Source organism: Rhinoraja longicauda, chromosome 30 (assembly GCF_053455715.1).
Source record: "Rhinoraja longicauda isolate Sanriku21f chromosome 30, sRhiLon1.1, whole genome shotgun sequence".
NCBI classification, from domain to species: Eukaryota; Metazoa; Chordata; class Chondrichthyes; order Rajiformes; family Arhynchobatidae; genus Rhinoraja; species Rhinoraja longicauda.
In genome coordinates, this window is record NC_135982.1 from 27,880,959 (window position 1) to 27,893,721 (window position 12,763).

A 12,763-nucleotide genomic window follows, 5' to 3' on the forward strand; every position below is an offset into this window, starting at 1 on the left:
TGATCATTCTCAATCAGTACCCCGTTCCTGCCTTCTCCCCATACCCCCTGACTCCGCTATGCTTAAGAACTCTATCTAGCTCTCTCTTGAATGCATTCAGAGAATTGGCCTCCACTGCCTTCTGAGGCAGAGAATTCCACAGATTTGCAACTCTCTGACTGAAAAAGTTTTTCCTCATCTCAGTTCTAAATGGCCTACCCCTTATTCTTAAACTGTGGCCCCTGGTTCTGGACTCCCCCAACATTGGGAACATGTTTCCTGCCCCTAACGTGTCCAACCCCTTAATAATCTTATACGTTTCAATAAGATCCACTCTCATCCTTCTAAATTCCAGTGTATACAAGCCGTCGCTCCAGTCTCTCGACCTGAAATGTCACCCGTTCCTTCTCTCCAGAGATGCTGCCTGTCCTGCCGAGTTACTCCAGCATTTTGTGTCTATCTTCGGTGTAAACCAGCGTCTGCAGTTCCTTCCTGCACATTGATCTTGCGGGGGTGGGTCATACAGAGTTTTGTTAAGATTCTGTCGGATATGAATGTCGAGGATGTTGCCAGGACTCGAGGGTGTGAGCTACAGGGAGAGGCTGAGCAGGCTGGGACTCTATTCCTTGGAGCGCAGGAGGATGAGGGGTGACATAGAAACATAGAAAATAGGTGCAGGAGTAGGCCATTCGGATAAGGGGAAGTCTTTTAGGACCGAGATGAGAAAGTTTTTTTTCACACAGAGAGTGGTGAATCTGTGGAATTCTCTGCCACAGAAGGTAGTTGAGGCCAGTTCATTGGCTATATTTAAGAGGGAGTTAGATGTGGCCCTTGTGGCTAAAGGGATCAGGGGGTATGGAGAGAAGGCAGGTACGTGACCTTATAGAGGTGCACAAAATCATGGGAGGAATAGATCGGGTAGACGCAGTGAGTCTCTTGCCCAGAGTAGGGGAATCAAGGACTGGAGGGCATAGGTTTATGGTGAGGGGGGAAAGATTTAATAGGAATCTGAGGGGTCACTCAAAGGGTGGTTTGGGTGTATGGAACAAGCTGCCAGAGGAGGTAGTTGAGGCAGGAACTATCGCAACATTTAAGAAACATTTAGACCGGTACATTGATAGGAAAGGCATCTTTGGAGCGTGGAAGGAAACCAGAGATCTCGGGGAAAACCCACGCAGTCACAGGGAGAACGTACAAACTCCGTACAGATAGCATCCTTAGTCAAGGTCGAACTCTGGTCTCTGGCGCTGTGAGGCAGCAGCTCTACCCGCTGCGCCACCGTGCCGTGCTGTTCTATGTTCTATGATCTGTATTCTGAGGTCCTCTCAAGACTGAGATGGAGGAATCTTGTGATTGGTCGGTATATCAAGCTCCGTGCATCAAAGTTGATGCAACATAAATTTAGAACGGGCCCAGGAGCCTTGCTGCCTCTGCTAACTTCCCTCTCAACATCATAGGAACTCAGCAACTCCCTGCTGAGGCAGGGTTACGCATCCATCTGTCTAAAGGCTTACACACTGCAAGCAACTCCTCAATAATTCATCCAATACTGGGTTCATGGAAAGCAGCCGAACAGTGGAGGTGTGAGGATAGACACAGAGTGCTGGAGTAACTCAGCGGGTCAGGCAGCATCTGTGGAGAACATGATATTGTGAGCCATTAAACATGCAAAATAATTTTTAGAAAAGTTATCTCCTCTGGTGCAGGACTCCAGAACACGAGGCCACACAGTGTGAGCTGGGTCATTCAGAAGCAAAATTATGAACGGTCCTTGCATGTCCCGCCCCCTCCCCTGACATCAGTCTGAAGAAGGGTCTCGATCCGAAAAGCCACCCATTGCTTCTCTCCAGAGATGCTGCCTGACCCGCTGAATTACTGCAGCATTGTGCGTCTACCTGCGATTGTAACCAGCACCTGCAGTTATTGTTCCTACAACCATCTGCCTACCGTCCGCTCGCTCAGGTCCAGCGCTTCAGACATTTCAAACAACGACGTCCTCTCGATGCGAGCATCAGAAATGGCAAAACAGTCACCTCTTGGTTTCTGCAGTGGAGAGAGGTAAGAGGACACATGAGGCCGGCACATTGGCGCAGCGGGTAGAGCTGCTGCCTCACAGCGCCAGAGACCCATGTTCGATCCTGACTACGGGTGCTGTCTGTATGGAGTTTGTACGTTCTCCCTGTGACTGCGTGGGTTTTCTCCGGGTGCTCTGGTTTCCACCCACACTCCAAGGACGTGCAGGTTTATGGGTTAATTGCCTTCGGTAAAATTTGTAAATTGTCCCTAGTGTGTGTAGGATCATGCTAGTGTATGGGATGGTCGCTGCTCGGCACGGACTAGGAGCACCTGTATCTGTAAACTAAACTGCATCCCCTAAATCTTTCCCCCCTCACCATAAACCTATGCCCTCTAGTCCTTGATTCCCCAACTGCGGACGATGCAACTCCAGATCTTACACGTCCTCTGAGACCTCCGTCTAGGGCCACCAGGTGAGGCAGAATGTGTACGTGCATCTCTTCCAATCTTGTTCATTGCATCTGCTGCTCCTGATGTGGCCTCCTCTACATCGGCAAGACCAAGCGTAGACTCGGTGACCGCTTGACTGAACACTTACGCTCGGTCCGCCAAGGCCTGCCGGATCTCCTGGTCTGAGCCATTTTGACTCCCCTTCCCATTCCCACACCGACCTTTCTGTCCTTGGCTTCCACCATTGGCAACGTGAGGCCATGTACAAATTGGAGGATCAGCACCCACTAGGAGGAGCACTGTGGCGCAGCGGTAGAGTTGCAGCCTTACAGGGCCGGAGAAACCCACGCTGGTCACGGGGAGAACGTGCAAACTCCGTATAGACAGCACCCATGGTCAGGATCAAACCCGGGTCTCTGGCGCTGTGAGGCAGCAACTCTACCGCTGCACCGCCGTACCAACCTTGTGCTGCCGGAGGCAATAACATCAGGCGTTAACCAAAGGATGATTTCATTCACAGTGGTATTCAAAGTTACCTGGGTGTCCCAGCCAACTTTCCAGTCTCAGCTGAAAGGCAGATTAACCAGTCATTCTTGCCTGTGGAGATCACTATTGCTGCCACATTTTGTCTGGCACAATCCTACAAACACTTGGGGACAATTCACAATTTTACTGGAGCCAATTAACCTGCACGTCTTTGGAGCGTGGGAGGCAACCGAAGACTCGCGGAGAAAACCCACGCAGGTCACGGGGAGAACGTACAAACTCCGTACAGACGGCGCCCGTAGTCAGGATCGAACCCGGGTCTCTGGCGCTGTGAGGCAGAAACTCTACCTGCTGCGCCACCCATAGGCTTTCTTATTCTCCCTTTACTTTTAATCCCCTATAATGTAAAGACAACTGTATACACAGCAACAGGCGGCACGGTGGTACAGCGGTAGAGTTGCTGCCTCACAGCGCCGGAGACCCGGGTTCGATCCTGACCACGGGTGCTGTCTGTACGGAGTTTGTACGTTCTCCCCGTGACCCGCGTGGGTTTTCTCCGGGTGCTCTGGTTTCCACCCACACTCCAAAGACGTGCAGGTTTGCAGGTTAATAGGCTTGTTAAATGTTAAATTGTCCACAGTGTGTGTAGGATAGTATTAGTGTGCGGGGATCGCTGGTCGGCGCGGACCCGGTGGGCCGAAGGGCCTGTTTCTGCGCTGTATCTCTAAACTAAACTAAACGAAACAAAACTTTATACATTTCATGTGCTTTTATTAGCCTGTGATTTATTACATGTACCCAGGGTAACATGCACCACTTTAAATTGTATTATTAATCGGAATGTTTAACAATGCCCAAGTCTTAACTCCCCATTAGTTTGTTTTGGCGTAGTCTTGCACATCATGCCCCCTGCTGGGCAAGTGGGGATCACACAAGCAGCCGCCAAGGTGGGGGAGAGACAGCAAACAATAGACAATAGACAATAGGTGCAGGAGGAGGCCATTCGGCCCTTCGAGCCAGCACCGCCATTCAATGTGATCATGGCTGATCATTCTCAATCAGTACCCCGTTCCTGCCTTCTCCCCTTCCCCTCTGACTCCGCTATACTTAAGAGCTCTATCCAGCTCTCTCTTGAATGCATTCAGAGAATTGGCCTCCACTGCCTTGTGAGGCAGAGAATCCCACAGATCCAACATCCTCAACATTTAACGCTGCTGGAAGAAATATAAAATGGGGAAGTTGCCAGTTGTGAAGAGATGCAGGTGGCTGGGGTACAGTAATTGCAACAAGCTCTGCCTTTTTAGAGATTCAGCGTGGAAACAGGCCCTTCGGCACTCCGAAGGTAGGCACAAAAGAGCTGGAGTAACTGAGGGCGGGTCAGGCAGCATCTCCGGAGAGAAGGAATGGGCGACGTTTCGGGTCGAGACCCTTCTTCAGGTTGAGTGTCAGGTGAGAGGGAAACGAGAGATATAGACGTTGACGTATAGATATCGAACAAATGAATGAAATATATGCAAAAAAAGTAACGATGATAAAGGAAACAGGACATTGTTAGCTTTGGGGTAGGTGAAAATATGTTACAGACAACGAGAACGAGGCCACGCCAACAATCGATCACCCTTTCACACTAGTTCTGTGTTATCCCACTTTCTCGTCCACTCCTTGCACACCAGGGGGCAATTTACAGAGGACAATCAATCTACAAATCTGTACGTCTTTGGAGTGTGGGAGAACGTGCAAACTCCGTACAGACAGCACCCGTAGTCAGGATCGAACCCGGGTCTCTGGCGCTGTGAGGCAGCAGCTATGCCAACTGTGTCACTGTGCTGCCATAGTATTTAGATTTTTTTTTAGATTAAGATTTAGAGATACAGCGCGGAAACAGGCCCTTCGGCCCACCGGGTCCACGCCGCCCAGCGATCCCCGCACATTAACACTATCCTACACACACTAGGGACAATTTTTACATTTGCCCAGCCAATTAACCTACAAACCTGTACGTCTTTGGAGTGTGGGAGGAAACCGAAGATCTCTGAGAAAACCCATGCAGGTCACGGGGAGAACGTACAAACTCCGTACAGACGGCGCCCGTAGTCGGGATCGAACCTGAGACTTTGGCGCTGCATTCGCTGTAAGGCGGCAACTCTACCACTGCGCCACCGTGCCGCCCTTATTTAGGTCAGTCTAACCTGTGGAAGGATTAGGAAATCAGCCACACACAGAAGTGGCTCAGTGGCGCAGTGCGTTGGGGCCGCTGCCTCACAGCGCCAGAGACCTGTGTTCGCTCCTGATCTCGGGTCCTGTTCTGTCTGTGTGGAGTTTGCAGGTTCTCCCCCTGGACCGGCCGGGAAGAAACTGTCCCTGAATCTGGAGGTGTGCGTTTTCACACTTCTGTACCTCTTGCACCATGGGAGAGGGGAGAAGAGGGAGTGACCGGGGACTCATTATAAACAGACAGCGGGGGAAGATACAAGACCAACAACCAGGATCAGAAAATCAATACTGTTGTCATTTCATGCTTCGCTTGAATTATTAGTGATGAAGAGAAATCTAAAAGGATGGAGTAACAGGTATAAAAGAGAACGACAGATATTATTTCTGAAATAGAACATGATTTGGTTGAAATACCATGTGAGGCAGAGTCTGATTTTGTTATTACGCTGCTGGAATTCATTTAAACCCAATGATTTTGGTATAAATTCCCTTTTGCAACTCTGGTGTAATTTAGCATGCCTGCAAGAAAAATCTCTTGACTTCAGTAAATGACTGTGCCGGTGATGTGAAGCTAATGGGATCTTTGAAGGAAGGCGCAGAGAACTCAGCAGTGATTAATCAAGGCAGCGAGCTGCAAGCGTTTGCAAGCATTACCGTGTGGGATTCAGCGTTACTCTGCAAGGAGCTGCTGGGAGACCCGCTGTCGTTCAGCATCCGATGGACCGGCGGCAAGTCTGACAGCTCCTCCTTCAGTCTCATCAACTGCTGCAAAGCCTCTTCCTGGCTGGTTCCTGCCAAGAAATCAGCCAAATTACATTTAGAGTTTGGTTTAGAGATGCAGAATAGGCCGGCACGGTGGCGCGGCGGTAGAGTTGCTGCCTTACAGCGAATGCAGCGCCGGAGACACAGGTTCGATCCTGACTACGGGCGCCGTCTGTACGGAGTTTGTACGTTCTCCCCGTGACCTGAGTGGGTTTTCTCCGAGATCTTTGGTTTCCTCCCACACTCCAAAGACGTGCAGGTATTGACTGGGTAAATGTAAAAATTGTCCCTAGTGTGTGTAGGGTAGTGTTAGTGTGCAGGGATCGCTGGGAGGCGTGGACTCGGTGGGCCGAAGGGCCTGTTTCCGCGCTGTATCTCTAAAAAAAACCAAAAAAACAAGCCTGCAGGAGGGAACTGCAGATGCCGGTTTACACCGAAGGTAGACACAAAGTGCTGGAGTAACTCAGCGCGCCAGGCAGCATCTCTGGAGAGAAGGAATGGGTGACGTTTCGGGTCGAGACCCTCCTTCAGACCCAGATGAGACCTTCAGTCTGATGAAGAGTCTCGAGCCAAAACGTCACCCATTCCTTTTCTCCAGAGATGCTGCCTGAGCCGTTGAGTTACTGCAGCTTTTTGTGTCTATCTTCAGCGTGGCAACAAGCCCTTCGGCCCATCGAGTCCACGCCGAGCTTCAATCAAATCCCCAACTATACTCAGTGACCTTGGGCTGGGAAAGAGAAAAGTCCTTGGAGGTTTTACCAAATTATCATCCGGAAGGCCCAAATTTAGTTAGAGGTACAGCACGGAAACAGGTTCTATGGCCCACAATATCCGTGTCGACCAGCGGTCCCAAGCTCACAAACCTGCACGTCTTTCGAGTGTGGGAGAAAACCCACTTGGTCACGGGGAGAAGATACAAACTCCGTTCAGACAGCACCCGTGGTCAGGATTGAACCCGGGTCTCTGACGCTGTGAGGCAGCAGCTCTACCCGGTATGTTGGCATTCATAGCGAGGGGATTTGAATATAGGAGCAGGGAGGTTCTGCTGCAGTTGTACAGGGCATTGGTGAGACCACACCTGGAGTATTGCGTACAGTTTTGGTCTCCTAATCTGAGGAAAGACATTCTTGCCATAGAGAGAGTACAGAGAAGGTTCACCAGATTGATTCCTGGGATGGCAGGACTTACATATGAAGAAAGACTGGATAGACTCGGCTTGTACTCGCTGGAATTTAGAAGATTGAGGGGGGATCTTATAGAAACTTACAAAATTCTTAAGGGGTTGGACAGGCTAGATGCAGCAAGATTGTTCCCGATGTTGGGGAAGTCCAGAACAAGGGGTCACAGTTTAAGGATAAGGGGGAAGTCTTTTAGGACTGAGATGAGAAAGTTTTTTTTCACACAGAGAGTGGTGAATCTGTGGAACTCTCTGCCACAGAAGGTAGTTGAGGCCAGTTCATTGGCTATATTTAAGAGGGAGTTAGATATTGCCCTTGTGGCTAAAGGGATCAGGGGGTATGGAGAGAAGGCAGGTACGGGTTACTGAGCTGGATGATCAGCCATGATCATATTGAATGGCGGTGCAGGCTCGAAGGGCCGAATGGCCTCCTCCTGCACCTATTTTCTATGTTTCTATGTCTATGTTTCTACCCGCTGCACCACCAGGAGCTGCCCGTGTCTGTTGTGTGAAGGGAGTGGACGCTGTCGTGTGCTTACTGGGAGGGTGAGCTTGTTCCAGAGACTTTATCCTGGATCGTAACTCGGACAACGCTTCACGCTGGCGCCGAATGACCTCCTCGTGTCGGTGACCTTTGCACTCTGCTGCCACCAGGGCAAGGTCAGAGTTCACCGTCTCCTGCACCTAAACATTTCAATAGAGAGAGCGACAATTTAGTTTAGACTTTAGACTTCAGAGACACCGAATCCGCGCCGACCAGCGATCCCCGCACACTAACACTATCCCACACACACTGGGGCCAATTTATAATTTTACCGAAGCCAATTAACCTACAAACCTGCACGTCTTTGGAGTGTGGGAGGAAACCAGAGCACCCGGGGAAAACCCACGCAGGTCACGGGGAGAACGTACAAACTCCGTACAGACAGCGCCCGTAGTCAGGATCGAACCCGGGCCTCTGGCGCTGTGAGGCGGCGGCTGTACCTGCTGCACAGCTGTGCTGCCCAGAGCATTTTAGATTCCAAATTGTGAGAAATCCCACTTAAACCACAAAGGGGAGGCATGAGACTTGAAAACACAACACGTTGACAGCAGGATTACAACTTTATTGGGAACATTTAGCAGATTTGGCAGCAGCTGGAGAAAGAGAAACAAAATTAACCTCGCTGGTCAAAGACTCTTCATGTTGTCCGACGCGGTGGCGCAGCGGGTAGAGCTGCTGCCTCACAGCGCCAGAGACCCGGGTTCGTTCCCGACTACGGGCGCCGTCTGTACGGAGTTTGTACGTTCTCCCCGTGACCTGCGTGGGTTTTCTCCAGGTGCTACGGTTTCCTCCCACACTCCAAAGACGTGCGGGTTTGTAGGTTAATTGGCTTTGGTATAAATTGTAAACTGTCCCTAGTGTGTGTAGGATATTGTTAGTGTGTGGGGATCACTGGGCGGTGTGGAGTCGGGGGGCCGAAGGGCCTGTCCCCGCGCTGTATCACTAAACTAAACTAACTAAATGTTTGCACAGTTACTACCTGACTTGCTAATTGTTTCCAGAAATGCTTATTTTTATTTCAGATGTACAAAATCAAGAGAGGAATAGATCGGGTACACGCACAACCCCTTGCCCAGAGTAGGGGAATCGAGCAGCAGAGCACATAGGTTTAAGGTGAGGGGGGGAAAGATTTAACAAGAACCTGAGGGGTAACTTTTTCACACAAAGGGTGGTGGGTATATGGAACGAGCTGCCGGAGGAGGAAGTTGAGGCAGGGACTATCACAACGTTTAAGAAGCATTTAGACAGGTACATGGATAGGACAGGTTTAGAGAGATATGGGGCAAACGCTGGCAAGTGGGACTAGTGTAGATGGGGCATGTTGGACAGCATGGGCAAGTTGGGCTGAAGGGCCTGTTTCCACACTCTATGACTCGCTGTAGTTACAAAATAGTGCATTAAAAGTTTTAACTTCTGAGCTAAAATGCTCTACTGAATAGCAATAGCAAACTTTCTCCAGAGATGCTGCCTGACCTGCTGAGTTACTCCAGCACTTTCATAAGTTCATAAGTGATACGACCAGAATTTAGATTTAGATTTAAAAAATTTTTTTAGAGATACAGCGCGGAAACAGGCCCTTCGGCCCACCGAGTCCGCGAAGCCCAGCGATCCCCGCACACACTAACACTATCCTACACACACTAGGGACAATTTTTACATATTACCCAGTCAATTAACCTACATAACTATACGTCTTTGGGGTGTGGGAGGAAACCGAAGATCTCGGAGAAAACCCACGCAGGTCACGGGGAGAACGTACAAACTCCGTACAGACGGCGCCCGTAGTCAGGATCGAACCTGAGTCTCCGGCGCTGCATTCGCTGTAAGGCAGCAACTCTACCGCTGCGCCACCGTGCCGCCATTCGGCCCATCAAGTCTACTCTGCCATTCAATCATGGCTGATCTATCTCTTCCTCCTAACCCCATTCTCCTGCCTTCTCCTCATAATCCCTGACACCCGTACTAATCAAGAATTTGTCTATCTCTGCCTTAAAAATATCCATTGACTTGGCCTCCAATGAGTTCACGTGGCAAATCCCACCCGCTGACTAAGGAGATTCCACCTCATCTCCTTCCTAAAGGAACGCCCTTTAATTCTGAGGCTCTGACGCTTTGTGTCTATCTTTGGTATAAACCAGCATCTGCAGTCCCTTGATGCTGATGCACTTGGCTGCATCGTGCTGGCAAACAGTGACTCAGCAATGACAATATAAAACCTTCTTATCTCCAGTTGTGACATTAGATCTACCGTGACTCACCTCCACAAACTAGTTTCGGGAAGATCACGAAGACAGAGTCACCGAGAGGAGAGGAGATTAATTACACCGTTCACCACTCCACCCACACAAAGCTCTGGTGCCATCGACAGCTGATGAGGTGGAAGTCAAACAAGGACCATGCTCTCCTGCTGTTGTACTGATAGGTTTATGATGTCTGCACAAAGCATGACATTACTTCTCGGCCTTTTGGCTGAGATCAAGCGTAGTGAACTTGTGACAATAGACAATAGTGTCCCGTGGCCCATGACACACCAGTCAACCTGAGGAGCGCCTTCAGCAACAGACTGGTTCCACCGAGATACAGCCCAGAACGAACGCCACAGGAGATCCTTCTTCCCTGTGGCTGTTAAACTGTACAACTCCTCCCCCTTCTATAGACAATAGACAATAGATGCAGGAGGAGGCCATTCGGCCCTTCGAGCCAGCACCACCATTCAATGTGATCATGGCTGATCATTCTCAATCAGTACCCCATTCCTGCCTTCTCCCCATACCCCCTGACTCCGCTGTCCTTAAGAGCTCTATCCAGCTCTCTCTTGAATGCATTCAGAGAATTGGCCTCCACTGCCTCCTGAGGCAGAGAATTCCATAGATTCATAACTCTCTGACTGAAAAAGTTTTTCCTCATCTCAGTTCTAAATGGCCGACCTCTTATTCTTAAACTGTGGCCCCTGGTTCTAGACTCCCCCAACATTGGGAACATGTTTCCTGCCTCTAACGTTTCCTGCCTCTAACAATTTTTTCTGTCATGGGATAGACTGAGACTGACTTCCCCCCCCTCCCTCTCTCCCCCCCCCCTCCCTCTCTCCCCCCCCCCCCCCCCCACTTTGCCAATCTTAGCACATCCCCAATCCACTCAACACTTTAATTTTGTGTTTCATGTACCTTGTTGTGTTTATGACTGTCGGCAGCCCAATTTCCCTCCTGGGACGAATGAAGTTCTGTCGTGTTGGATCGTATGAAGAAATTGTCCTAGTGTCAGACGAAAAAAGGCCCTTTGGCCCAACTTGCCCATGCCAACCCATCTACACTAGTCCCACCTACCTGCGTTTGGCCCATATCCTTCTGGAACTTTCCTGCAGTATACAGCAAGGGTATATGCCCTCTCGGCCCAACTGGCCCGTGCCGACCAAGGTGACTACCTGCTTTAGTTTAGTTTAGTTTAGAGATGCAGAGCGGAACCAGGCCCTTCGGCCCAACGGGTCCGTTCCGACCAGCGATCCCCGCACACTAACACTATCCTACATACACTAGGGACAATTTACACATACACCAAGCCAATTAACCTACAAATCTGTGCGACTTTGGAGTGTGGGAGGAAACCGGAGATCCCGGAGAAAACCCACGCAGGTCACGGGGGAAACGTACAAACTCCATACAGACAGCACCCTTAGTCAGGGTGGAACCCGGGTCTCTGGCGCTGTGAGGCAGCAGCTCTACCCGCTGCGCCACCGTGCCGCCCTGAACACAACTGTGGAGGGGGATGGATAGACAATGTTTCAGGCCTGGGCCTTCTCCAGACAAAATGGAAGGCCACTGAGTTTGGTGTAAGATTTGTGAAAATAGATTAAATAATAGAATTATTAACCAGAAGAATGCCTTAGCATTAAACTGTAAATATCAGCATTGCCTGCAATGGCTCGGCGTGCAAGCATTTTACTACAAGATGAAATCATTCAGAGACGACATAAACCTCAGTCTCATAAATCTGTAATGAAACAAAAGGAAGTAAAATCCCTCGACTGCTCTGGCAGCATCTCAGGAGATGTAACATTTCTGTGGAATTCTCTGCCTCAGAAGGCAGTGGAGGCCAATTCTCTGAACGCATTCAAGAGAGATCTAGATAGAGCTCTTAAGGATAGCGGAGTCAGGGGGTATGGGGAGAAGGCAGGAACGGGGTACTGATTGAGAATGATCAGCCATGATCACATTGAATGGCGGTGCTGGCTCGAAGGGCCGAATGGCCTCCTCCTGCACCTGTCGTCTATTGTCATTTCATCTCAGTACCTGACCATGTGTGATGTAGAGGAGAAAAAAGACACAAAGTACTGGAGTAACTCGACATGGATGGATGACATTTCGCCTCGGGACATTTCTCCAGTCCGAAGAAAGATCTCGACCTGAAACATCACCCATGCAACTTCTCCAGAGATGCTGCCTGACCCACTGAGTTAAGAAACGCAAAAGGACACAAAGTGCTGGTGTGCTTCAGCGGGTCAGGCAGCATCTCTGGAGAGAAGGACTAGCTGACGTTTTAGGTCGGAACCCTTCTTCAGAAATAACACCTATTCCGTTTCTGCAGATGCTGCCTGACCCACTGAGTTACTCCAGCACTCTGTGAAACGTCACCTATCCATGTTCTCCACAGATGCTGCCTGACCCGCTGAGTTACTCCAGCACTCTGTGAAACGTCACCTATCCATGTTCTCCACAGATGCTGCCTGACCCGCTGAGTTACTCCAGCATTCTGTGTCCATCGATGGATAGATCATAGGTAGACACAAAGTGCTGGAGTAACTCAGCCGGTCAGGCAGCATCTCTGGAGAAAAGGAATGGGTGACGTTTCGGGTCGAGACCCTTTTTCAGACTGCTGTCAGGGGAGGGGGGGACGGGGGGGACTGCATCACTCTATGACTTGGACGGGTTAGTTAAGGGTGAACTGACACTGCCTGACCTGTTGAGTTACTCCAGCACTTTGTGCCCATCTTTGCTATAAACCAGCATCCGCAGTTCTTTGCTTCTGCCAATGGAAGAGGGAAAGTGGATTGAAAGAAAAAAGCTTCATAATATAATTTGCAAATGTAGACAGCACGGTGGCGCAGCGGGTAGAGCTGCTGCCTCACAGCGCCAGAGACC

The 12,763-nt window shown here is 50.0% G+C and overlaps 1 protein-coding gene across 1 annotated transcript in view; it reads right to left on the reverse strand.

Moving 5' to 3' along the window:
- The window catches only part of fhad1 (forkhead-associated (FHA) phosphopeptide binding domain 1), an 86,413-nt gene that overhangs the window by 12,461 nt on the left and 61,189 nt on the right, over window positions 1–12,763 (reverse strand). The window contains exons 25-27 of the mRNA XM_078425151.1: window positions 7,624–7,768; window positions 5,800–5,936; window positions 1,927–2,022 (exon numbers count right to left, since the gene is read on the reverse strand). Coding sequence (XP_078281277.1) covers window positions 1,927–2,022; window positions 5,800–5,936; window positions 7,624–7,768 — 378 coding nt within the window. The remainder of the gene's footprint in view (window positions 1–1,926; window positions 2,023–5,799; window positions 5,937–7,623; window positions 7,769–12,763) is intronic.